The following is a 26,849-nucleotide window of genomic DNA, read 5'->3' on the forward strand; positions in this document are numbered from 1 at the left end:
AAAAGTTTTCATCCACATAAACTTACACAAATAAACTGAGTGACTTAAGCATGCCAAACCTGTAGGGGGCGGTGTAGCGTACAGCTAAAACCAGTCAGCCAATCCGATTGCTTTAAGCAACCATGACTTCATTAAACATGGAGGCAGAAAGACAAACACACAGGTTCAACTGCGGGTCTAAAATCCTGTCTTAATGTTTATGAATTCCTTTTGATGAATGCGTCTTATTTTCATATTTTAATGTTTAAATCTGTATTTTATGGGCATTTGTTGCTGTTTTATACCAGTTGTTTTAATTGTAAAACTTTTGAGATTTTTGTAAATGTCAAATTAAATGTATCACTAATAGCTACTTTTATATAGCAGCAAATGCAGTTAATGAAACAAAACTATGTCAGAGCATGTACGTAGATATACTGGTGCATTATTTATTGCAGATTATAATGCACAGGATGCAAAATCTCTATTCAAACATAGTTTACTCAAATATCCACTTTGGTTGAAGTTCATATAAATAATAATTTTTAGTGACATTAAACAGTTTTTGTGTTGATGAAAAGCCCAAACACATAAAAATGTATCCGTTTTATCAGATATCCAACCATTTGTGGACTTGGCCTAACCTGCACTTTGAGTGAATTATGGATAAAAAATATCTATAAACATGGTGTAAAGGGTCATGTGTTCTTGGTCAGTTGAGGTTGTATTTACATCATTGTGAAACCTTAGAAGAGTGTTTACTTTTCCTACTTTGCATCAAGACTGTATGCAATATCAAGACCTGACCTCATTCTACAAAAAAATAAAAAATAAAATAAACGTGTTATGAAGGGAAATCTAAATTTTAGGCATTTTTCTTTTTAAAAAATCAGTACTTGTGAGCCGACATGTATTCATGAATTACAGGGATGCATCTGTGCCTACCTGGTTTCTAAGAGTATTTGCACGGCTGCATAAACATACGCCGTTAATGTTGACGCTCAGGAGCGTTTAAGCTTAACGGCCTTTCTGTGTTTTTAATGTATGTGTGCAGTTTTGTTTCCACCTTATATAACCACTATGTCCTACATCTGTTGCAGCGGACGCACACACACACACACACACACACACACACACACACACACACACAGCTTTGGCTGCACCATACACAATCCCTTAGCCTAGGGATTGTGTAGTAACCTCATTCTCTCATACACACACACACACACACACACACACACACACACACCCTGAAAAGGGCAAAGTCAGATTTTAATCGCTCTCTCACTGCCGATGTGTTTCAGAGCCGACTGAACAATGACTGAGTAAATGGAAGGTTTTGGTTTCAGGTTTCCTAACAACATGTTCATGTGATTTCAACTATAATCACTTACAACGTTTATAAAATGAAAAACATTTAAACTAACAGAAGCAAAGAAAAGCTTAGCATAAAGCAGCTTTGCTGCTGCAGAAAGTTGCAAAGGACTAAAGCTGTTTTAAAATAGATAACATTAAAATTAAAAGACATGAAAAAACATTTATTTAGCAAAAGTAGAAAGACGTTCAGTGGTTGTGAAAGTAACAGTCAAGGCCCTATTGTGGGTTGGGAAGCTCAGTTTTGGGTCATATTTCAAATAAACAAGAAATAATCTGAAATAATATTTTTTTGCAATAATTGTAAAGAGATTTAAAGCAAAAAAAACCTGATTATAAAAAAGAAAACCTTGTTTTCTTTAGAAACCATACAAAATCAACTCCTGTGGAAATGATCCACCCAACAATACAATGTAATATTTATTGGTTTTTTCATAATTGGCGAGTTTATGACGTTTTTATGACGTAAAGCACTTTGACCTGCTTTATTGCTGAAATGTGTTAAACAAATAAACTTGACTAGACAAGCTTGGCACAACAGACCAAGCTGGTTTGGTAGATTTTTCATTTTAATAAGCAAAACAATTATCTGAAAAGTTTAAATAACACAAAAAAAGGGGATAAATGTGTGAAGGAAAGAAATGTAGAGGTATTTTATCTAAACTTCTGATTCTGGCTCTCTGGCTGAACTGAAACCTGGTTAACGAAGACGACCTGTTGGCTCTTTAAACGCAGCTCTGCGTTCCTGCTGATGATGAATGGCGACATGTTTTTCTTCGTGCTGCGTGTGTTAGGAGCAGCTCACTGAGCCGTAGCTGGTTTTTTCTGCGCCTCCACCTCAAGCAGTACCGGTTGGGTAACGGCCACACAGGAAGATCTCGCCACAAGTAGGTCACAATCACATAACCGCTTCCTGCGCTGACACACTGACCTAAATTACCTTCAAAGATTTCACCTACATTTCTCCTTTTTTTGGAAAAACTTCTAATAATTTACACTTCAGGTGTAGAATTAAAAGTCCTTATGTTAGAATGACAGATGTCACCAGAGAGGTAGCGCAGGGTAAAACCTCCATCTGGCCATTATGACCCTGCAGATCAGTTTCCTGTTATGTGCATGAGTTTTGTTTTTTCAGAACAATGCGACATTTGAGAAGCTGTTGGATAATCAGCGGGGTTATCAGGAAAGCCTCCATCTCAAAGACGTCTGATCTCATAAGGATGACAATAAATAAGACGTTTTCATTCAAAACAAAGTGACTAGATAAAACCTGGTTCCATCTTTAACCCTCAAGCTGGAAACAGAGTTAAAGAGCATTGAAATAAAATCACCAACGCTAATTGGATGATGGTTTGCCAGGTGTCAGGGTGGCTGTGCACGTTTCAGAGGGTGTACTTACTTTTAAAGCTGCTCTGAAACACGTGTCAGGAAAAGATCTATTCTCTACTGGGACAAAGTTACGGATGCACTGATCCACTTTTTCCACTTCTGATATCTGAGGTTTAGAATCAGCCGATACCGATCTGATGCCGAAAATCAGCTGACCTGTCTGTAAATGTTTATTTGTTTGAACAAATGTACTGAAATACTGACGTATTTGACACCTGTGCACCAGGACAGCCCCCTTAAATACACAAAATCTTTTCACAAACATGGAAAAACAACCCAACTTTAATTTGCGCCGTCAGTGTAATCCAGGAGAATAAAAAACTGGCAAAAACATGTCAAAATAAACTGCAACAAACCTTTGAAATGGTTCAGAAAGTGCAATTAATTACTCTGAATATGATGTAAAATAAATAATAAAGCATGAGGTCACTCAAAGCACAAAGTATAGAATTAGACTGAATAGATCAGAAACATTGTCACTAATACCTGATCTAGAGTTTTTTCCAATATTGGGACTGATCCAGATATTAATATTGGATCATACGCATCATAAGAGGATAAACATGCTTTGCTGCTAATAATATAAAAATGTAAGGTCATATTTATTGCAACTCCTGATTTCTTTATAATTACTGGAGTTGAAACCTAAAATAAATGCATTTGAATCTTAAGTGTTATTGAAATCCTGCGTTTCCTGCAGGAACCGCCGGAGGAACTTGAGCATTTTTAGATCCAGACGAGCGCCGAGTCAAAACCTCTTTGCACTGATTGCTTCTGTAATGAGCTAAAAACAGACATGAGGAGGGAAACAGACCAAAGCAGGCCAGTGACCCCTGAACTCGGTCCAAAGAGACGCAGCTCTTCAAACAACTGGACTCAGGTGAGTTCCCATCGACCCTGAAAGGTAGGCACTGACCTCATGTCCGCCTGCAGACTGACCTGCACCAAGGGGATTATGGGAAAGCAGATTTAAACCAAAGGGCACCTTGTGGCTGTGGAACCACTGACTGCTCTCCTCCAGCTCACAACTCTTAACTTTGCAAATTATTTTGTATTTTTTGCAAAACTAGAAAAATCTGTGTCCTGAAAACATGCTTGGATAGTGCCTTAAAAAATCCACCATATCTAAATCACTAAAAGCAAGTACAGATCTAAAATATTAATTTCAGCAATTTAGGCAAAAAGTAAACTTTACAGATTTGTTTCAGATCTCTGGAAATGAGTGAAATGAAGCTTCAAAAGCAGAGAAATGCTGACATCATGCTGCAGAGTGCAGTACTGCAGCTGCCTGGAGGAAAGTGATTATGATTCCCAGATTAGATTATCAGTCGTCGTTTTCACACCCAGTCAGATTAAAAGTCATCTCAAAGTTTGGTTCAGGTTCCAGCTAAGAGAAGCAATAACAACAATAATAATACACGAAACTGAGAGTGAAGCTACAATCTTTGTTTAATGAACCAAAACAATAAAACTTAGAAAGTGTTAATAATGCTCTGACTGCAAATCAACAGCTAACAAAAAAAGAAGATTTTTTTACACATTATTTGTTTCAGTTTATAAAAACTGAATATAATTTCATTCACTTGGAGGTTTTTGAAACCAAAATCATAATTTGGACCTGGAATAATCCTGAAATCCCCACTTGGGTTTTATTTTTACCTCTAAGAGATTAGATCAATTAAATTTGTTGAATTAAGAACATTTTACACAAGTGAGTTTGTATTGGTTGGTAATCTTTGAAGAGAAAATCAGAATCAGCAGATCAGACCAGAAACAACCAGAAATCAGAGAATAACAAAAGAACCAATTTAAAGTTTTACATTTTTACAAATACTGAACATTTTATTCCTGTTTCTGATTTGGAGAAAAGTCCCACTGCTCAGATATTTCTGAACCCACCAGGTGACTCCAAAGAGTCCAGAGGGACGGTCGTTTCTCTTGATCGTACAAAACAAAACTGAAATTATTGATTCTAACTTTCCTAACGGCCAGAACTTTGATTTAACTAGACCGATTTCCTCATTTACACCAATCATGTTTTAGCAATGGAAGGAAAACTTGATCTGTTTTCCTTGGGAGCTAAATATTAAGAAATGATACTTCTGAGAATAATCAATTTTAGAAATTCACACATATTTTCCAACAGAAAACATCCAGAGTTAATGGTGCTTCACTTCCGTTTCTTAGCTTAACATTTAAAAGCACAAATAAAAATATTCGCAGTGAGTGAAACTTGTTCATCTTTCCTTCATTCGTCAGTGAGGAGCTACAGAGTGAATAGTTCAGAGCCAAACTCAGACAAATGGTCTTACCTCCACCTGTTGACCCCGACGTTAGACGAGCCTGCGAACCACGGGTCCAGGAAGTAAACGCAGCGCACGGTGCCAGCCCCCCGCACCGCCTCCTGGAGGGCCGGATTGTCGTGGAGGCGCAGCCCCTTACGGAACCAGTGGATGGAATTTGGAGCCATCGTATTCTGCAAAGGACAAACAGAAAGTAGTAAATAATCAAACATCAGGACCCAAGTATTTTCAGGACATACAATCTGGATTTGAATGCAGCTTTTTACCAGGACTCATTATTTTACATCCAAACTGCAGTTTTCTGGATCATAAGGTGGTTCTGTGAGAGCTGCAGCTGCAAACAGCCAGAGACGAGCAGGACAGAAAAAATGTCGCCTTTGTCCCAGAAAACATCCAGGACATGTTGAGGTTCTGCAGAAACCGCAGAAAAGTTCTTCCTGTCATCAGTTCTCCTTCTGATTGGCTGGGAATTTGGGAAATTATTTGTCCAGAAAGCAAAAGTGCAAGTAGGCCTTTCAGAATGAGCAATAAATTAATCACATTATTAATTAAAACAAACTTAATAATTTATACTTGAGAAAAGTTTGAGAATGTGTTCTTGAATCATTATGCCATTCCCTGTATATTACTTGAAAATGATCTCCATACGATGTTACTGTTTATCACAATAACGTCTGGCACAATTTAACATCCAGCAAAACGATCATGACAGGCTTAGGTGCACGATAAGTTACTAAAATAAGAACTGCAACTTGGCTGCAGATCCAAAATGTTCTCCTAAAACTCGTCTTTCTGTTGGCGGAGGATGCCAGGCGTAGGAAAGCCGTTCATTCACTCAGCTGGCTTCGATACAAACACAAAGACGGGTCACCTCCGCCTTTTTTTGAACGCATCTCTGAACACAGTCAGAACTCAAGCTGTTATTTTTCCCGTTTGAGCAAAAGGCTCCAGCCTCCAGCATGGAAACCGGACGCTGAACTGAACAGCTGAAGGAAGACGAGCAGAGCATCCGTGGCAGACGAGCGGCTGCTAATTAGAGGAAGCTCATCCGCTGCAGAGCAAGCTGCCGCTTGGCGCGCCTGCAGCCTCTTTCACCGCTTGTTTTCTGAATGGAAGAATCAGAAAATCGCCCACTGACAGCTAGAAGAAGAACCATATGCTCATCGTTCTTTGAGATGTGGTTGCTATTTTTACTCTAGCAGGAGCCAAAAAGAACCGCCGCGCTAAATGGATTTACAGAACTAGATTCCCATAGTATGGCAGCAAAAATATCACCATTTTAAGCCATTTTATAAAGAATACATAGTTCATTTATTTACTGACTGTTTATTTATTTCACAATGAGAACCATTTTTAAGCTGCACAAAAAAGTTGTGGGTTCAAATCGCAGCGTGCATAAAGTTGTTCTCCGGATGCATGAATGTGTTTTCTCTGGGTGCTCCAGCTTCCTACACATGACTTTGGGTTATAAAATATTCTAAATTAACTTTAAGTCTGCATGGTTGTTTCTCCTGTGTCTAAATTAGGTGACCAATCACCAGGAGCCTCATCCATTTTCCTTGTCCCTGATTGGCTGTAACTGTGGCGATATGGAAAACCATACATATTAGCTTCTGTGCCAAGATGGTTTCCACTGGACGTTTTAAGGCACGTTAAGGTGTATTTGGTGTTTAAACTATTAAACTAGATCACACACTCTATGCTTGATGTGTTTAATCCAATAATTCAGCCATTATCTTTTTTTATGTAAAAACTACCATCTTGCTTCATGGTTTGTCGCTAAATACACTTATATACTCAAATATAAAAACTTATACTCCCATTTAAGTTAACTCCTACTGTTAAGGTACAAACTCCAAAATTACAGAAACGACAGAATTTAGTTCAGAAAGTTTCAGGTAAAAAACTGCAGAAAGTCACATTTACATGAATTCCCCCTAATGAACCCATGAGCTTACCTTTTCATTCATTATTCATACTCCAACAATCATAACTCATAAACATGTTTTAGCTTTCCTGCTATCACCCATTCAGTCATTTCCAGTGGAGGATTGATGCGTTAACATGTTACAAGAGGAAAACATGGGAATGAGTGTTCTGTGAGGATCCACACAGCCAGGCAGTGGCAGCAGGTGGCCGGATTTCAGAGGAATCCTAATGGCATCGATTCAGTTCGCTCCAAATTAATCAAACTTTTGACAAAAAAGAAATCCTAAGACACTTCATGAGAGAAAACAGCCATAAAATGGATGGGAATTAAATTAAATTCACTTTAAATCAACTTTTTCTCCCCACACCAAATCCATTGAATTCAATGCAATGCAGTCACATTCATATCCAGATCTAAATGATCAATCCAACTTATTCCAAATCGGTCTAATCCGGCCAAAATCCAATAATAAATCATAGTTTAGCAAATATATCCAATTAGATTTATTTTGGACACAATTCAATTTACTATAACCAGTTCACATCCAATTTCGTCCAATTTATTTCAGTGCAACACAATTAGATTCAGATTCAAATCAAATTAAATGCAACTTTGTTCTTTCAATCCATATTACTCCAATGCAATTTAGATAAATACAGATTCAATAAAATATATGCAGTTTAATCAGTTATGTTACAATTTAAAATAACAAGACAATGGAGCACCTTAACAGCATTTAACTAAATTTAATAAACCATAGCAAATAATATTACCAAGATACTATTATCAAAGTTATTTAAAAAAGAGAAACATTTTGTTTGTCCTCAACTATAGTTTTTTATACTGAAAACAGGACGCTGATAGAAAGGTGCCGAGTTATTAATTTTAAAAACATATGATTTCATTATCTATTCAATACTAATTGAAAATCTAATATTGCAATATATATTAGGGATTATTTAAACCAAAAGGTATTGCATTAAAACCCTATAAAGTATATTCTATTGTAATAGTTTGGTTATAGTTAATTTAAATGGTTATTATTTTCTGAAAAATCCTATAAAAGTCAAAAAGCTGAGTTCTGTTTATAAAAACAGACGCTTTCTTTCTAAAGTATGAGGTCAGCGACTGCGACTCCTCTAGATGGAAATTAGGTCACATCGACTGTCTGAATGGGGCCTGAAATGCTGCAGAACACCTCATATGAACTTAAAAATTAGTATTTATATAACGTTAAGCATATATACATTCTTAATTTCTTATTTTGGCCTCAAGTAGTTGAAGACAGATGTACATTTAAGCAGGAGGAAGTTTACTTGTCTGCTGGGAAAGACCGAAACGGGGTCACCGGAGCGGAGCTTATGTAAGCTGCGCGGCGCTGTTTCTACCACTTTAGATTAAAATAAAACACACAAGGCGGGAATAAAGCCTCGCCATACCTTGTGCTGGCTCCCCGGGAGTGATGTTTATGTCAAGCCCAGAGAAAGAATCATTTCTTCAGTCCTGCAGGAGTGCAAATCAGCGATGTGTACCGGGTACGTGCCAGCAGTCTCTGCCTGAGAATCCCTCCGTGTTCCTCCTGTGCCCTACTACTGTACCGCGTTTCATAACAGATGGAGCCACTGCGCATGTGCGGAGCAATACATACGCCGGCTTCATGTTGCCTTCACTGTCCAAGGCTTTTACTAATCCTGTCCACTCATCACATCACGTTTAAGAATAAAATATAGAAAATAAGAACAAACATGAAGTCTTATTCATTCAATATTGAATATAAAGTTTGTGTACATAATTTAGCTTTTAAATGTTAAGCAACTTTGTAAAACATGTCATTATTTTGTCGGTTAAAGCTGTTATTTTCAGAAAAAAATATGAAGAAACAGTATCGTGAATACTAATTGAGCAAAATCTTTTTTGCTCAATTAGGAACTAAAAACCGTCTGTTTTTAGTTCCGTGAGCATTAATATCTGCGACTCATTCAAAACATCTAATAATTCCCATGTTAATAAAGGCAACACCAGCCCAACCAAACGTGAACTCAGACGTGTTTCCGAGGCGGACAAGCCCATTGGTCGGTATGCTGTCACGTGTGTGATATCGGTCACGTTTAGGAGGCATGGAAATGCGGAAGTTCCTTCACACTGTAGTTATGAATGGTTGAGTCATTTAATTGGGAATCTTGGTGGCAAGCAAATAAAAAAGAAGGTGGATATTCATGTAAATTTAGCTATATAATGTAGTGAATGCACTGACGCTGAAATAAAAATATTCCAGAGAACTCTAATAATATATAAATATAGGTAAATATAGGTCAATTTATTTACTTAAGTGTATTTAGCACAAAACGCTAATACTATGGGTGCCGAATTACAGTGTATGTTTATAAGAAAAATGAAATATTTACTTGGAGATTCTGTGATGAAGCTTACAATACCTTTGAAAATACAGATGCATAATAATTACAAAAACCATAATAATAATAATAATAATAATAATAATAATAATAATAATAATAATATACATAAATAATAACAGTAATAATAATGCAGTGTGGAAATACAAAAGGTTAATTGGTCTAAAAAACCAAACTTTGTGGTAAAAGTGGTGGAAGTATAAGATGACATGCCTGCTACTCCTTATAATAGTAGTAATAATAACAATTTGAATATTTTTAAACAGGTTTTGTAAAAATAAAAACAACCAAACTGCATTTTTTCTCTTTGCAGTTGAAACAAAAAAAAAGAAAACTTTGTGGAGACACTTTCCTGAAGTTGGTAAGAGAGTTATGTTATAGGGAACATGGCCTGAAAGGCCACTCAGAGATGAAGAAGCCATCACTCCAAAGATAAAATTAAAAGGCAGACTAAAATCTGGACTTCCACATGGGAGCCAAGACTCTAATGGAACTACAATAAGATGTTTGGCCATCATGACCTTCGTCACAAAAAAAGATAAATCAAAATAAAAGTAATATAAAATATAACTAAAACTAGGTATTATTATTTTGTCATTTAGCAAATATGAATTGTTTTTGAAAATGTCTTTGACTCAAAATAGGAAACATTTAGTCTGATTTACTGCTAGACATTAAGGGAGAGAAAAAAACTTTGTTTTTATACTGAACCTATAACCATTTAGTTGAATAAAACAGCTTCTGTAATTTCATATCTGAACATAAACATATGATCTAGCTTACTGTAGACAAAAAGACAGGAAAAAGCAAGATGTGTTTCAACAATTTCCATAATTGTTCCAACTTTAACAGGAATGTCCAAACCTTTTGTCAAGTGGGCCAAAATAATTTTATCTTTAAAAACTAAAATCATCCAAAATTTTGTGATTTGTGTTTTATCCACTTACAAACTAAGCATAAACCATTCTAAATAAAAAAGATTTTTTTTTTTTTTTTTGTGGGAACTGGATCATAGATCCAAAATCTCTAATGGGTTTTCCTTGTTAATAAAAAGCCTCCAGATTGCTCAATATTTTGGGCCTGATTTGAAGAAAACTGAACTTATATTCTCAGCAATAAAAACAGGATCTATGTCAGTCTTCATTTCAATTTCTGTATTCAGCCAAATTTTAATACACCAATTAAAAGCAGAGTTGGGTGCACCAACATGAACTTTAGAGTATATGTTAATGAGCCGAATAACATGAAAACAGAAGGAAACAAGAAAGCTTGGAAAAGTTGATCACTGAGTTACGTCTAACATTTTTAGTAGATTTTGATTTAAAAGCCCTAGTTTTGCCCTAATTTATTAATTTCTTCCTGAATTGTGGCCACAAAAAGTCAGTCAAGGGGCTGCAAATGGCCCTCAGGCCTCACTTTGAACACCCTGGCTCTGTAAGCTTCTAATTATTCACACCAAATTATAGAAACTTATTGACAGTGAGATATGTGGGGCTTTTTGCTGATCACGACTTCTTCATTTCCATATTTTTTACAGTCTTGCCCTCAAAGCTCATTATACGTTCCACATGCACAAATGAATGGAAAATCACCTAAAACTGGCTTCTGGAAATAATAATAAGAAAAATGAAATTGATGTGATATATTCTTTTGTTGGTACATTGCAGTAAAAGCCTAATAAGACCATTTTAATAGCTTCTGAAGTGAACGTAGGGCAGCCTGTCAGTTTATTTCTGTCTGCTGGACCCGGTCCAGTTCTTTTTCCTCATTCTGTTTGCTCGCCCTGCTTCTTACTCTCTGTTTCTGCCAGTCAGCAGATGGTCTGGTGAGGAGCGCTAACACAAACAGTCGCTGCTTACGGCACTGTCATCAGATACGGTGTCATCTAACGTGCGCATCCCAGTCAAACTGCGTGAATATTCACCAAAATATGATGCAGCAAATCACTGATACTGACACAGGAAGAGAGATAATAAATCAGAATGTGTACCACAGAAGAGGAAAACAGGAAAAAAGAAAGCAGAACTTTATTTGTCATCTTTTTAATCAGAAATCTCAGCCATATGTTTGTGTATGTGCCTGTCATGAACTCTGGTTCAGTTGGCGGTTTTGTTGTGTTTCTCCTGGTGGGTCATTGGCTGGAGACGGAGAGCGGCCTCCCACTCTGAAGGTGCTCCTGCTGTGCTGACGTCTTGTCTCAGGGTCAAGCGGCGTGCTGATGTCAGCGCCTTGGGCTCAGCAAATTCTTTTCCAGGAATGCCCTCATATGTTGCTGCATCTAATATTTTTTTCCACCCACTGTGGAATCACAGGTCATAACTCAGCCTAATAATTCATCATCTGCATCCATTTAGTATAAATTTGTTCCCTCATATCGGCTTCTCTCTCAGGCTTCATGAGCTTCCCAGGAAGGCTGTAATCTCATCAGATTTTGCAACGCTGTTTAGCTGTAAAATCTATGGGTTTGAATATTTATTTAAAGATTAACAGGTTATTTGTTTTGAAACTGATGAATGTGACAGACTATTGGATTTTTTTTCATAAAACAACTGAAATGCATTTAATTTTTTGCGGTAATTTATAATATTCCAGAGAATAAAATATATCAATTGTCTTTTTGCAAATCTAGAAATACAGCAGAAATAATTTGGTGTTTTTTTTTTGTAAATGACAACAAAAATTCAAAGAGTAGATCAGAACTTATAAGTAGTTGCTGTGAAAGTGAATGCAAAAGCTAATTTCCCTTCCACTTCACAATAAAGCACTACTTTGTTTTGGTCTATTGTTGCATAAAATCCCAGTGAAAGATGTTAAAGGTTATGGAGGTAAAAAGACAGAAAGGAAAACAGTTTTTAGAGGTTTTACCACAGAAAATTAAAGTTAAAGGTTCAGATGATTTAAACCAGATTGAGGCCACTTGGCCTAAATCTGTATATTATCACATATTTACTAAAACATGTTTTTACCTAATATGAAACTTTTAAAAATGCCCACATTATATTGGGGTCTACTGGATCTATGAAGTGTTATGATTAAGTGTTTGTGATTTCAAATGATAGTTTCCTCATTTGATCCTAGGTTTATTGTAGGTTCAAGTTTCTTTCCTCCCTTTTCTTTGTCTTTTATTTATCTTTCACTTTCTTTCTCCCTTCAGCCTGCCATTCTGTTTATTATTTCCCCAGCTGCATCCACTCACCTGTAATTAGCTCCTCTGGTCCTCTGTGTCATTTCCACCTCTCCCTCAGTGTTTGAGCTCCTTTTTCTCTTTCACTAGCTGCATTTCCATCAAATACATGATTACGTAATTTGACTTTTCAAAAATAAATTAGCTTAATAGAAACACGCTGATTTTCTAGCGGCAATAAAAGTTTTGGTGCTTGGATGATATGTGTTTTTTTTGGCGATATCAAAATTGGTTTATTTCACACAACTGCAATGAAAACACCTAATTTGCATCGCACAAGTCACATGATCAACAACCAGATGCTGCCACTCAAACCACAAAGAAGACGACAACAGGAAGTGGCTGGGGGATGATTTAAAAATAGAAATTAAATTAAAGCGGCAGGGCATTCATAATGTATTTTTGATTTAAAGTCAGTGAAAAAGGAGGAGATTGCTTTGTATAATTTAAAAGATATGTGACAAACATGGGTGAAAACTTCACACATAAATACACAATCTGATCAGAATATATACAATTAGGATCAATTTAGACATAATTTTGTAAAAATACAACCCCAAAGTATAAGAGCGGCAGAAAATCAGAAAATCCTGTTTCTTCTACCTGCTTCCTTCAAACAAACTAAAATTACCTGATTTTAATTTGTTTTATTTTTTTTATTGTTTTTACTTTGTCTGTTTGAAATAATAAAAAAATGTGACAATCCAAGAGACCCAGCTGTGAAGTTTTAAGATTTTCTTCAGTAAACATAAAAAATACTAAATATGTGTTTATTCTGTAAGTTTGCTTATGTGTTTGCATGCAGATGTGGATTAACAATGAATTAATGATGTAGCTGTAATGTTTACTTTTGCATCTTGATGGGAAATGTTTCCTGGGTTCTGGTCCTGCTGGCAGTCTGAAAAGACAACACGCTCCTTCTCCAAAACCTCCAGGAACAGACGGCGGCCACGCAGAGGCGCTTCCAGCTCAACCAGAAACAACCCTGGGTCAGAGCCTGCATGTCAGGTTGCAGCACATGTGGGATCCTCCATCAGCGCGAGGTGGCGACTGCCGCACCTGCTGTGCTAACAGAATTCACCAACCAGCGTCACAACGATGGTTTTCAGGATTACATTCATTTATGCAATGTTAAACTGACGTTAGTAAGTCAAGACGAACTCTTTAATGCCAAACAATTTGACTTAAAAATGACCCAAAAATAGTTTTATTACAGTTTTTTTATCGAGTCATCCTCAGGATTTCTCAAAAGAATCCATGGATTACCTGGAGGATCAGTGAACATGTCAATGCATCAGAATAGGACAAAGTCAGTTAATGTGACCGGCAGATAGAAAACTTTTCTGGACCAGTTGCCATCATAAACTGAACTCGACTAAATAACGTTTTAATTTTCTGCATATTTCTGTAGGATTTGATTAATTCGTATGTTTCTGTATCTAAATTAAACCAATTTGTTTTGTAAAGTGCCTTGAGAAGATAAATACATTTAATTGAATATTCTCTCTGAAAGAGCAAACACACAAATTTTATTCCAAATTTTTATCACTCATTAGCTGCATTTCCATTAAAAATGTGCACAACACTAAAGTTGATAATGTGCTAAAGTTGAATGAGTTTCCATTAAATAAGAAACAATTTAAATCCCTTAATAAAACTTGTTCGAGCAATAAATCAATAAAAAATATGCTGTGCCATCCTCCTACATATCCTGTCATTTTTTGTCTTTTCCATCAGTAATAACATCCAGCTGATCACTTTTTGATACAACTGAAAAACCATATCATCCTGAAGCAAAAACGTATAAAATTAACACTGGATGGATTAATCAGGTGTGGGATGGATGATGTTAACAGGTGACAACCTGACAGCTGTCTGCAGTTTCTGCCGTTAACATTCAGTCTGATCTGTTCGTCAATCAGTCAATCAATAAATCAATAAATCAAGTTTATTTTTAATGCACATTTTGGCAGCAAAGTATCTCAAAATGCTTCATGTTATAAAAACACAAAAATAAAAACAGCTACAAAAATTATATTTTCTCATCAAAATCATTAATATACATCAAATATGTTGGTCAATATATAAAGATATAACATAAGAGATTTAACTTTCATGTCTGTCAGAGTTAAAACTGGTTTGGTCCATTTTAGTGTGACCTGAAATTCATCTTTGGCACTGATTATAATAAATATAATAATCACCATTCAGATTTAATTCTTTTTACTTCTAGGGGGTTCTAATCTTAATAAAATTGGTAACATCCTCTTTTTTCCTCTGCGTAACACGAATGAACACTTTCTCTGCAAAATAACAAAAGAAAAATCCAATATTGCAAGTCACGCTTCTCTAAGGCACATGCATATCCATGTGCCTGTGTGATACAGACTCTCAAACACCCAACAACACCTACTCATCATTCGCCTTACTGGCGAGCAGAGCGGATCCACACACACGCCTGGTTTTAGCGCGCGGACGTCATGCGTCTGAATGAGTCAGCGTGTCGGAGGAGAAGCACTTTCATCCGCAGCTCATCCACACCTACAGGCCTTCCCAACCAAATATTATTCACGGCCACTTCCTCTGCTCCTTTTGCTTCTGCTGTTTGGTCCGTGACAATCTGAAAATATTATTATTTTAATTTATAAAAGTAAACATTCATTGTTGAGCAGGACACATTAAAAACACTCTAAAACTTGACAAGATGACCTTACTTAAAAAAAGTTGTCAATTAAAGTCAACATTAGTTTGACTTTGTTACCAAACTTTAACCAAAGTCAAGTTTTATTCACTCATCTTTTTCAGTTAAATGCAATATTACAAGTGAAAAGTTATTTTTTATGATGAGCGTTTTGGGTGTGAGTTTTTGTAGAGTGCAGTTTCCAAATACACTTAAAAAACCATCTCAGCTGCAGAGTTGGTGCATAAAGTGAATATTTGGCATGTGATTTGTGACATATTCATGCTTCCAAGGACAATCTACACTTAAAAAAATAACCTGCAGTGTCCATATAAAGTGCTCTGAATTACAAATAGGATTCACAACGACCTTTCTTGCGTCAGCAGCAACTCTTCCCTGCACTGTTGCTGAGCTGCGACTCCTGCTCTGGGTGAGCACCGTCTTCGGTTTTGGTCCGCAGCGGGTCCAAACTGGACTGAATGGACAGAATCTCCTCCACCAGCCTCCTGAAACACAGCAGAGATGCAAAACAACAACGGGAAGAGAAACGAGCAGCTGGCGTCAACGAGAGGAACGAAGTTTAAAACCTTCAGTCTCTCCGACACACAGAAAGACAGACAGAAGACAAAGAACAAAAAAGGAAGGACAGAATGAAGGATACACAAAAAAAGATAAAGGAAGACAGAAAGGAACAAAGAAAACAAGGAAGGAAGGACATAAAGAAAAAATAAAGGAAGACAGGAAGGAAGGAAAACAAATCCTATTTTTATGACTCAAGGTGAACATTTTACATGTAGTTCCATGGATTAGCATCTTAGCCCTCAAACATGGCTCCCCCCATCAGACTGATGGGATTTAAATGTCGTCCTGGTGGTTGCCGTTGTGCCATGTAAGCTCTGGACATGCTTTGTTACCTCATTGCCTTGTCGATGTTCTTGTTGTCTTTGACTGAAGTTGCCATCCATGTGACGAAGCCGTGGGCCTTGCAGAACGACTCAATGTGGTCTGCTGGGACGGCCCAGTCAGACAAGTCGCTCTGTGGGGGAGCAGAGGGACAAAAAAGACATTTAGGAAAACACAGAACGCTCCTGCAGATCAGTACTGGTGAACATGTAAAAAACCCATAAATGTCCTGTCACTCTCAGAATGGGCTGAACATGCTTAATTAACAAGGTAAATATTTAGTTAGCAAGCAAAAATATGGAACTCCAAACTAAATATTTAGTTTACAAACAGAATTTTTATTTTGCAGGCTAAATATTTAGCTCCATATTAAATATTTAATCAACAAAGTATTTAGCTGTGTTAATCCATCAACACTGCAAATGTTTGGGAGCAGCTCTGATCTTGGTCCCATAAAACATTGGCATTCCCGTCTGTCTTTCAGAGACTGCTGGACAGAGTCACCACAGAAAACAGGTGGGTGGATCTTCAAAATAGGAAACGTGTAACCTGATTTAATACCAAACACTGAGAAATAAGTCATGTATATTTTCATAGAATGACTGTAAACTTCTGGCTTCAACTGTATGTTTCATTCCTGCACTTTTGCTTCTTGTAATAATTTATTTTGCTTCCCTGTCCTTCATATCTCATCTTCTGCAACTAACTTACTGGAATGTATTTAAAACTGGGATTTGGAAACATGACATTCACATCAACCCTGTTTAGTCCGCTTTAATCAAACTCTTGCTCGTTTGTCTAGAAAGTCCGGTTCGTTTGGGGAAGTGTGAATGCGCAAACGAACTCACCAAAAAAAAGCAAACTCTGGTCTGCCTAAAACCTCGATCTTGGTTCGGTTTAAGTGAACGAATGCATGGACACAAGTGAACCGGAAACCGCTCCAAAGCAGGAAGTTAACTACAGTACAAGGCATTCTGGGTCGACGCAGCCAAAATAAATGTGCCAGTCTTCCACTACAGGGAGAAATATCTTGTGTTTTTTCTTTACAGGAGACAAACATTTAATGCTACTCCATTTCTGTTTACATTTTGTGGAGAAGGAAGTTTGTCCTGGTCTTGGTGTCATTTCCTTCAGTGATTCTTGCTGCAGCGCCCCCACAGGCGAGGAGGTGAATGGGTTTTTCAATTATTTCGGATTGTTTGACACTGTGTAGCATTAAAGCGAGTCACACGAGCTGAAAATGTAACAAATGTGGGAATTTTGATCCCCAATCAAATCGAGGTGTGAAAACACGCTTACATGTGCACCATCTCAAATTTCTCATGCGGCTCTTCATAAAAAGATGAGGACGATGGTAACTCAGCAGCGCTAAGCTCTCCTAGTGCATCATGTATTGGCTAAATAAACCGACTCACCTTGTTTGCCAGCAGGATGCATGGGATGGAGCTTCCATTGGGCAGCGTGGCCTTGCTGTCCAGGTCCTGTTTCCACTGGTGACACTTGAGGAAGCTTGATGTGTCTGTGACATCAAACATCAACACGGAGCCCACCGCCCCTTTAAAATAAACTCTGGTCATGGAGACGAAACGCTCCTGGCCTGGAAGGGCAGACAACATTCATGCACATTTCAGTGATCAACTTATGCTTATGCATAAACCTATAGTTCACTTTGAACTAATGTTTCTTACCTGCAACGTCCCAAAGTTGAACTCTGACCTTTTCTTTGTCAGACCAGTGCAGCGTCTTAAGAGAGAAATCCACTACAGAAGTAACCAAACTCACTTTAGGAACACAGTTTGAGAAAAACTCAGGTTCATAAAGCATCATAAACATATTTATTATGTTTATATTTACCCAGATATTCACATTCAATTCAGAAATACTTAAATGATCCCAAAGGGAAATTCAATTATTCTGCTCTTCTTTAATTCTGGAGAGCCCAACATGAGTGTGAATGAATGGAAGCGGGTTGGGGCCACCGGAAAAAAATAAATAAATTAAAACAAGAAATGTGACTTTTGAGCTCAGAATATGAAAAACTAAAATAAAATCTGACTTTTTTCTCAAAATTTAGACTTTTTTTTCTCAGAACTCCGACTTTTGATCTCAAAAGATTGAAGTCATAAGTCTGAGAAAAAGTCAGATTTTTTTCAGTAGCTGTAATCCTCGTCTGTGCAGTCCAGAAAGGTTGAATGGTTTGTCTGATAAATTCTGGGTCTTTCCTGAGTTTTCTCCTATCAAGATGTGATTGGAAACTGATGCTCCAAACCTTTAAAACCACCTTAACAGACACATTTAAAATGGAGGAATGATGGCTCTGTTCATAAGGCTTAATTGTTCTGCTTTTATTCAGAATCTTGTTCTTTTGATGAAGATCCATATTTCATGATCATGGAAAAACAGGAGAACTAGTAAATCAAGAGCTTTAATTTTTGACTCTGTCATCTGTTTTCCTGGCTTAGACACTGAATACAAGCAACTAGCAACACAATCTTTGAAAAAAGAAAATTAAAACTAAATCTGTCTTTGTGAAACATCAGTATGTGACAATTACTTGGAGTCTCCTTTCCAAGACCATGTTAAACATTAAACACACAAGTCAGCCCAGATGAAGAGCCTGAAAAACTATAATTGTTGAGAACCATTTTGCCTACCTCCTACAGTCATTTTGTACGTTCTGTTGAACTGTCCACTGACGTAGCGATGCACAAATGAAGACTTCCCAACGTTTCCATCTCCTATAATCAGTATTTTCAGCAGGTGCTCTTTCATTTTGTTTGCTCAGAAAGCGAACCAGAGGGACTCTTCAGCTGGAAGGTGCCATATCCCAAAGTTCAAACAGGAAATGGGATTTAATAAGCGCATAAAGCTTTTATGTTGTTCGCGTGTATGAGTTAATAATCTCCAAAGTTCGAAGGAACACTGGAGCTGCAGTAAAGCACAATAAGGATGCAAAGAGAAATGAAGATCAGGTGATTTCTTTTCTTAACATCTTAACAGTGTACTTTGTGTATGAAAGATGCATGAAATTTCAAGTCTTTTTGGCCCTCTTGGTGTTCCATACAAATTACTGTTTGTTCACATAGATATATGTACTCACATCGGTTTCACTGCTCATTCAGGTTGGTGGCACAAAGACATGCAGCTTTTAAGAAAAACTGCATGAAAATGAGGGCGTTAAAACACCCACATGCCCCGGGGGCTCATGGATACCGCCTTCCGTTTGATTTGATTGACAAAGTGCAAACAGTTTAGTAAAAAGCACAGCTTTTGTTTTTCAAGCTGCACCACATAAGGACACCATTTGGGTCTGGTTGTGTCCTAAAACAGTTATTTATAAGTTCTGCAGAGTACTCCATCTGCTGATGGGAAGAGAACCAAGACACGACGACGCGCACAAACAGGAAAGCCTCTCAAAGTGATTCAGGAGGATGACTCAGCAGGGGGCTGCAACCTGTTTGGAAGCCAAGAACGGCGGCTTATTTGGCAAATCAGCAAACCCAGTATGAGATCAACACCACAGGCCTCAGTGTGTGTGTGTGTGTGTGTGTGTGCGTGTGTGCGTGTGTGTGTGTGTGTGTGTGTAGTAGCAATACTGCTAATAGTGATAGAGGACAGAGATGGAAGCTGAGATATTCTTGTAGTTTTTCTAAGAAAGCCCTCTTCATTGACAGCAAGCATTGGTTGGTTTTATTTTTTGTTCTGACATCATATAGAGGTCATTGTACCTTTCTAAGAAATGTGGAAAAATTAGAGTTTATCCTGGATTTTAATCTGGTTTCAGCTTTCTGTTTGGAGTTTGCATTTTTATGCGCTGTGCGTTTCTCCCACAGTCTCACATCAGGTCACTGACGCTGTGTTGCACTGCGATTAAGACATAATAGACACTAGGTGGTGCTAGAGCACCAGTCCTTATTCCGGTGCTCCATCACCTGGAAAAAGTTGAAAATTGTACTTTAGAGTCAGTTAAATAATTTTGTCCCGTTCTGCCTAATTAACAGGAGCCACAGGCTTATTTTAGACACAAATAGTCATCACTTTAAGATTAAACCAAGTCTTTATGAAGCTTGGAGTGGGTAAATGTTCATAAAAAGAAGGGTGTGTTCAAAATAACTAATAATTACATGTAATTTAATCCAAATCCATCAATAAATAGCAAAAATAAAAATTTGATGAAAATACTGAGAATTTTAACAGTTAATTTATTTATTAAATCATATCTTAATTTCTTTTTAAGGATGTAAAACACACTATAATTTTTTTTATTTTTATTTACTTACAATCTAGATCCACAGCCTTAAATAAGTTTAATGCTCCACATTATTATCCAGCCAAGACGAAGATTTGAGTCCCTTGTTGTGCTTTTGCTTATTTCATGTCATAATTTCTGCTGTTTCTTTGGCTAAATTCAGTAAAGAAATATAAAATGATTCCGGTTCTGTATTTCATAATTTATGATTTTATCTTACAGCATTTAAGTGCAGCAGTTTTGTCGTGTTTTTCTGTGTTCGTGTGCCATCTAGTGGCCGAACTGCAACATGACTCCTCTTATGGGTAGATTAAAATGTAGTTTGTGACGTAAACAACAATGGCAAAGCAACGTGCTCAACTTTTGAATGGATATTTTATCCTATTTTTCAAGAAAATATTAGAATGATGCGACACCAGGGCAGCATCCACATTCTGGACGGGCTGTTTCCATGGCAAAGCATGAAGTTGAAAAAATGCAGCTTTGAATTTAAAATGTCTTTATTTCTTTTTGGCTTCATGGTGAAGGTAAGTGCATTTTAACTTCTTTGGCAGCTTCAGTTAGACTTTGACAAAGTCAAAAGAACTTTTCCTCATATTTCTATTTTCAGTTATTGAAATATGTTCATGCACTTTTTTATTTTATTTTTATTTTCTTTTTTACCTTTTTACCTTGCAAAAATATACATAAAATGAGAAATTTCTCTGTTTTAGACGAGTTAGTTACCAAAATCATTGCCAATCAGGCACATATCGGATATCAAGTAGCCTGGAACCCATTCAGAAAAATCTGATCTGTGTTGTTCAGACTGTCATGAAAAGATCAGATGCAGGTCACATTGAGGGGGAAAAATATCGAATTTAGGTACCTTCAGGCTGCAGTGTGAACATAAACAGATATATTTTTTTATGTCAGGTTGGGCAATAAATTAGTCACAATATATATCATTATAGACATGTGACCAATAGTGGTTTCACTGAACTCCCTTCCAGAGCTGCACAGCATTCTGGGGGATGTAGGCAGAGGAAAGGCTGCAGACATCAACTAACTCACTCTTTTGGTTACCTAGCAACAGCTAGTTGAGAAACTAATGCAGGAGTAGTTTCAGGTTTCACCACAGCTCCTCATAGCTGCTTAAAAATAAAAACCAACAGCGTGAAGTGAAATCTGGATAAAACAGGAAAGGCCACGCCACCAATTTGGTACTATTTCACATTTAAAACTAAAAGTTAATTGATTATTATAGATATCGACTGATTTTAAATATTTTTCAGCCATGTCATCCCTAATGTCAAGAAGTGATTTACATATCAGCATAAAGTGAAAACGAGTTGTCATTATGTGGCGTTATTCAGAATTATCTCCATTGTTTTTATTTTTTAAAGAGTTTTTCAGAATGCATGTTAGCAACGCTGCGCTCCACTTCCTGCTCCTCTTGCACCTTCTTCTTCCTGTTGACATGGAGGAAGAGGACAAAGTCCCTCTGGAGGTCATCACTGAGAGCTCCCCCTGCAGCGTGACCTGTGGCCTGGGGGTCAAAACACAAACTCTGTGTTTGCTAAAGGACGGCAAGGCCGCGATGGAAGAAAGCATAAAGGCAGAAGAAAAGGTATCAGTGAAATGGATCAGAAATCAGTTTAGGAATAAAACATTGATAGGTTACAAATGGCTGGGATTGGATTAATACTGAGTGTCTGGAATCACTTTGATTAGCAATTTAAACACTCACATATTTTGGTATAATTACCATCAAAGCTCTGCCAAGAAAAACAAAGACCCGTTAAAGAATAATTTTAGTTCTGCTTTCATTAACTTGCTGGTTTTTGTGTGTTCTTGGACTAAGAGCAAATTCTAAAATGATAGCTTGTTGCTCAAACTGGACTTATTTCTTAGTTGTGTCCCGGATGAACGACTGATGCACATCACATCTATTAAAAAACCCAACAGATGAAACAAAGCTGTGCATTTATCAGAATCATTATTACTCCTGTCAGGACGCCAGTAAGTCCAGCATATCAAAGACATGCAGGAGCCAACAAGTGCAGTGTGTGGAGTCGTGGCAGTGTGGACTGAAGACCATGACCGTGACCTCTGGACAGCGAGTGGAGATCGACTGTTTGGGAGAAGTCATGGCGGCGATGGGAGCGTTCTCCTGGAGGTAAACACTTCATCAGCAAGTCACTGTCAGCTCAAAAGGAAAAGCTCAAAATCAATGTGATTATTTATCTGAAATTTATGTCAGATAATTCATTTGTAATTTGCAAATTGCTTGGGGTTTTCTGTTACTCTGCAAAATGTTTTAAACAGGAAAGGTGAGGTGAGGTCGGGTTTCTGAGTGGATGTTGTGTTGTCCCTCAGGGTTTCGTGGCGCTACGCTCGAGGAGTCATCACCTCGGACGATTCTCTGTTTGACCGCTGGAAGGCCCCTGATCTGCAAAGAGTGGTTCTGGACCCAGTCAGAGAGAAGGATGCAGGTAAACACACCTGTGATGGTTTTCTAGAGGTAATGACTTCATTTCCTGTTTTCCTGAGATGACAAATTCATTTTCCACTTGTTTTCTTCAGAAAACAATTTAAATTCCCATTTTCTTGCAATAACAAATTAATTTTCCAATGGTTTTCATGAGATAATGACTTGAATTCCTCTTTTCCTGAGATGATAAATTCATTTCCCAACACTTTTCTTGAGATAAAACTTAAATTTCCATTTCGTTGAGAAAACAAATTAATTTCCCAGTGGTTTTCTGGGGATAACAACTTAAATTCCCTTTTTCAATCCTCTATGGTTTTCTTGAGATAAATTAATTTCCCAATAATTTTGCCAAGTGAATCTCGAGACACCAAAATGACACGCATTAGGACAGATTCAGGGTTGAAACACACCAATTGTCGCGGTGTGTGTTATCTTGGAAAAAAACCCATCAGGAAATGAACTCGTATCAAGAAAACCATCGGCAGAAATGCGGAAAACGCTGACTCTCAACTTTTGTATCTGTGCACAGAAGAACCAACAATGAATTTACAGTCATGTGAAAAACAATAACAAAGCCACTTGTTTCCAGGTACGTACCGCTGTGACGTTCAGGACGCCAACTATCGCAGAAAGAAGACGGTTTACTGGGGCGTCCGTGTTTTACCGGCGGGGGTCGTCAACCTGGACTACCAAAGCTCTCTGCTGCAGTGGGACGTGACCGGAAGACGGGCCGACAGCAGCGGCCTGCTGCAGATGGCCGCCGGGAGGGTTCTCCTCTACGCTGTACGGTTTGCTTTGACTTTGGTTTCCTTTCGTTAGTCACTTGTCAAAACGTCACAAACCCTGTGATTCAATTAACACCAGAGACGAAAGCAAAGGTTATTTATTTCACCACCTTGTTTCCTAAAATTGTTAGCTTTTCATATAACCAGACACCTATAAATGCTTCTGTCTCCTGTCTAGAACGGAGTATTTGGGTCAGACTAAACCATTTTTTTAAATTACAAGAATAAATTCACAATATTATGATACTATGACAATAAGATTTGGAGCATAAAGAAACAACATTTCCAGAAGAAAATCATAAAAATACTTGAAAAGAGTCATTTTATTGAGACCAAGGTATTTAGTACACAATTATGTGTGATTCTTTCTTCAAAATACATAATCTGATGGACAAAAATAAGTGGAAATTTTGGTATTTTAAATACAAAAATGACAATAATTCATAAATGTAGCAAAAAAATAAAATCCAGCAAAAGAAAATTTTTACAAATTAGTTTATTTTAATAAAAAGCTGATAAAACTTCAACGAAAACTGCAGGTTTGTGTCTGTGTCTGGTGAATATTTCAATAAAACATTTTTCATTCAGTGGGTCGAAAAGCCAGAAATTTCACTCAAGTAAAAGTAAAAAGTATGGTGTAGTAAAAAAGTACATTTATTCAAAAAGTTGCTCAGGTAAATGTAATTAGTTACAACCAGGTCAGGACATGAGGGTCAGTCGATCTGCTCACTTTCACCTCGTCTGCCTCCTGCCATGTCAGCGTTTCAGGGAATCGCTGCTCCTCCCACTGAGATGAGGCCAAACGGCTTCTTACACCGAGACGTCGAGGCCAGCGGCTCGACAAAACTCTGCAGCATAAGAGAGGCGTGATTTCCTTTGTTCAGCCCAAACCCTGAGGACTGAGCATGATCAATGACCCATCATGTGTCCTGCCTGCATGGCTGCGGGGCAGAGCGGCCATTTTTCTAAATGTGGCCGGGTGTTTAGGCAGAGATTGCAGAGGGATTACAGCAGCTGTCAGGAAACTTTTTATTGATGCTCACATCTAATGAAATAAGAAGCAAAGCACAACCTGGACCTGTCTGGTAGAAACACTGTCAATAATCCTGAACAGCCTTTAATTTAAAAAAATCCCACAAAATTTCTGTAAACACATTAAACTGAATCATTTCTAAATGTATAAATAGTTTCTTCCTTTTTGTACAGGAATAATTATTAATCCATAATTTGTCTGTCATTTTAGAGCATAAATATGACTTGAAACTGGCCCTTTTTGCCTCATCACTAAAATGGGAAAAACAAGAAACATGTTGCATCATTCATGTAGGGCAGAAGTGTAAAAACTGTAAAAACACAAAATCTTACCAAGTAATTGTAGTCTAGTTTCTAGTGCAAATATCTTATTACACTTAAAATAAGACAAACTAACTTAAAAGTAACTTTTCAGCAATTTGTAGAAGCTTGTTTTAAGTAAATAATTTATTTTATTTTGATGAAAACTTTCTTGCTCAGTTGGCAGATAAAATAATTTATAACATGGGAAAATGTCTTAAATAATCTGCCAATGGAACAAGAATGTTTTCATGAATATTAAGGAATTGTTTACTTAAAACAACCCTCTATATCATGCTGAACAGTTACTTTTAAGTTAGGTTTGCATTATTTCAAGTTTGCACTAGAAACTAGACCAAAATTACCTGGTATAATTTTATGTTTTTGCAGTGTAATGTTCAAAATGAAACAAGCAAACAAACAACCTCAATTTGCCATAATTAGCAAGCAGGGCAATAATTAAAGATGTCGAACATTTGGAACTGTGATGTAAATGTATTTTGCTCTCAGACAAAGCAGTGAGATGGTTAAAGATCTCCACCCTCTGCATCCCTGAATAGAATCAAAATCTCGAAAGTATCGATGAAATTTGAAAAGTAGATCCTTACTGGGTCGTTCAGCAGGACTGATTCACCAGAAACAAAATCAGGCTTCAGTGTTGATCTGATTCACCAGACTTTAATCTGTGAGGTGATCTGTAGAGAAGACAACCAAATTATTTTGTATAGGTGTAGTCTTAGTACTTCTGCAGTAAAACATAAATTAGACTAAGAAGAAGACTAAGTATTGTCCTATTGACACATTGGGAGTTGTACAGGATAGTAATAGCACCAATTATGTTTAAGGAAACATACATTTCCTCAGTGAATATTTTTATTTCTCTGTCTCTGATTATGTAACTGTCATAAAATCTGAATTTATTTAAGGTTTATTTCCTTTAACATCTTTAAAATGATTTCAAGCAACTCTGGAAGACGCTCTATCTCTATTTTTTTCAGCTGCATTGAAGACAATTTAGACTAAATTTTGACACAGAGAGGGAGACATGCGGACCCGAAGGAGCTGATCTGGACCAACAGCTGTAGAGTCCAAATATAGTTAAGATATCTGCAGTTTGGTTTAGAGAGTGAAGAAGAGATAAAACTGGAGAGCTCAACCTTTTAAAATAGTGAGGGAGAGTTTTTAAGGTGGTTTAGGATGGAAATACGTCTTGATTGTTAGGTTATTGACTCACCAGGCTTTGTTTTGTGTGTCTAAAACGCAGGTGGTGATTTGTTTCATCGTGACAGGCTTCTGTATTGGACTGATGTTCATCTACAAGAGAGTATGCTGCAGACGACAGAAAAACGAGAGAAAGACAGAGATGATGCAGTTAGAAAAATATATTGTAAAATAAAATAATCAATAATCCATTTTATGTATGGATAAACAGCACAGTTTTATTGTATCAGGTAAAATATTAAAAAGGTTGCTGGTGTACAGGTGTATAATCACTGTGGCCATATTCTGCTCCACCAGATGGCAGCGTTGGCTAACAGGAAAGTCCTGAGTGAAGCGTGACAACACAGATCAATTATCACCTCCCACATCATGGCTCAGCGTGATCCAGCTGCCACAAAGGAACCAAGTTATTAAAGAGGAGAATACAGAAAAGCACAACATGGGGCTCCTTAATGGACTTATGCAACACAGCAGGCAGACCAGGAAGATGTTCACATGTTCAAGACTGCTTAAAAAAAGTTGTTCTCTTGAAGAAGTCACATGCAGGAGAAACGTTTCATGACTTTATGTATTAAATAGATGTAAAATTAATCCCAGAAAAAGAGCAAAAGGCCTTGTGAAGATGCTGATTGG

The 26,849-nt window shown here is 37.2% G+C and overlaps 3 protein-coding genes across 4 annotated transcripts in view; 1 reads left to right on the forward strand and 2 right to left on the reverse strand.

Moving 5' to 3' along the window:
• The window catches only part of LOC103148191 (cryptochrome-1-like), a 36,749-nt gene extending 28,163 nt beyond the window's left edge, over positions 1-8,586 (reverse strand). For both annotated transcript variants that reach the window (XM_007566853.2, XM_016679038.1), the window contains exons 1-2: positions 8,415-8,586; positions 5,055-5,218 (exon numbers count right to left, since the gene is read on the reverse strand). In XM_007566853.2, the coding sequence (XP_007566915.1) occupies positions 5,055-5,212 (158 nt within the window). In that variant the 5' untranslated portion in view covers positions 5,213-5,218; positions 8,415-8,586. The remainder of the gene's footprint in view (positions 1-5,054; positions 5,219-8,414) is intronic.
• Positions 8,587-14,506: 5,920 nt separating this feature from the next.
• Positions 14,507-18,949, reverse strand: LOC103148192 (ras-related protein Rab-7L1). The gene is made up of 6 exons (XM_007566855.2): positions 18,811-18,949; positions 17,845-17,916; positions 17,572-17,753; positions 16,168-16,289; positions 15,623-15,759; positions 14,507-15,193 (listed from the first exon to the last, which is right to left on the reverse strand). Exons 1-5 carry the CDS (start codon positions 18,926-18,928, stop codon positions 15,633-15,635), a joined length of 621 nt encoding a protein of 206 aa, XP_007566917.1. The 5' UTR covers positions 18,929-18,949; the 3' UTR covers positions 14,507-15,193; positions 15,623-15,632.
• Positions 18,950-20,902: 1,953 nt separating this feature from the next.
• On the forward strand, positions 20,903-26,388 carry tmem81 (transmembrane protein 81). The gene is made up of 6 exons (XM_016679016.1): positions 20,903-20,932; positions 21,791-22,014; positions 22,400-22,563; positions 22,764-22,879; positions 23,468-23,661; positions 26,285-26,388. Exons 2-6 carry the CDS (start codon positions 21,802-21,804, stop codon positions 26,300-26,302), a joined length of 705 nt encoding a protein of 234 aa, XP_016534502.1. The 5' UTR covers positions 20,903-20,932; positions 21,791-21,801; the 3' UTR covers positions 26,303-26,388.
• The last annotated feature ends 461 nt before the right edge of the window (positions 26,389-26,849 follow it).

Source organism: Poecilia formosa, unplaced genomic scaffold, assembly GCF_000485575.1.
Source record: "Poecilia formosa unplaced genomic scaffold, Poecilia_formosa-5.1.2 Scaffold200, whole genome shotgun sequence".
In the NCBI taxonomy this organism is placed as follows: Eukaryota; Metazoa; Chordata; class Actinopteri; order Cyprinodontiformes; family Poeciliidae; genus Poecilia; species Poecilia formosa.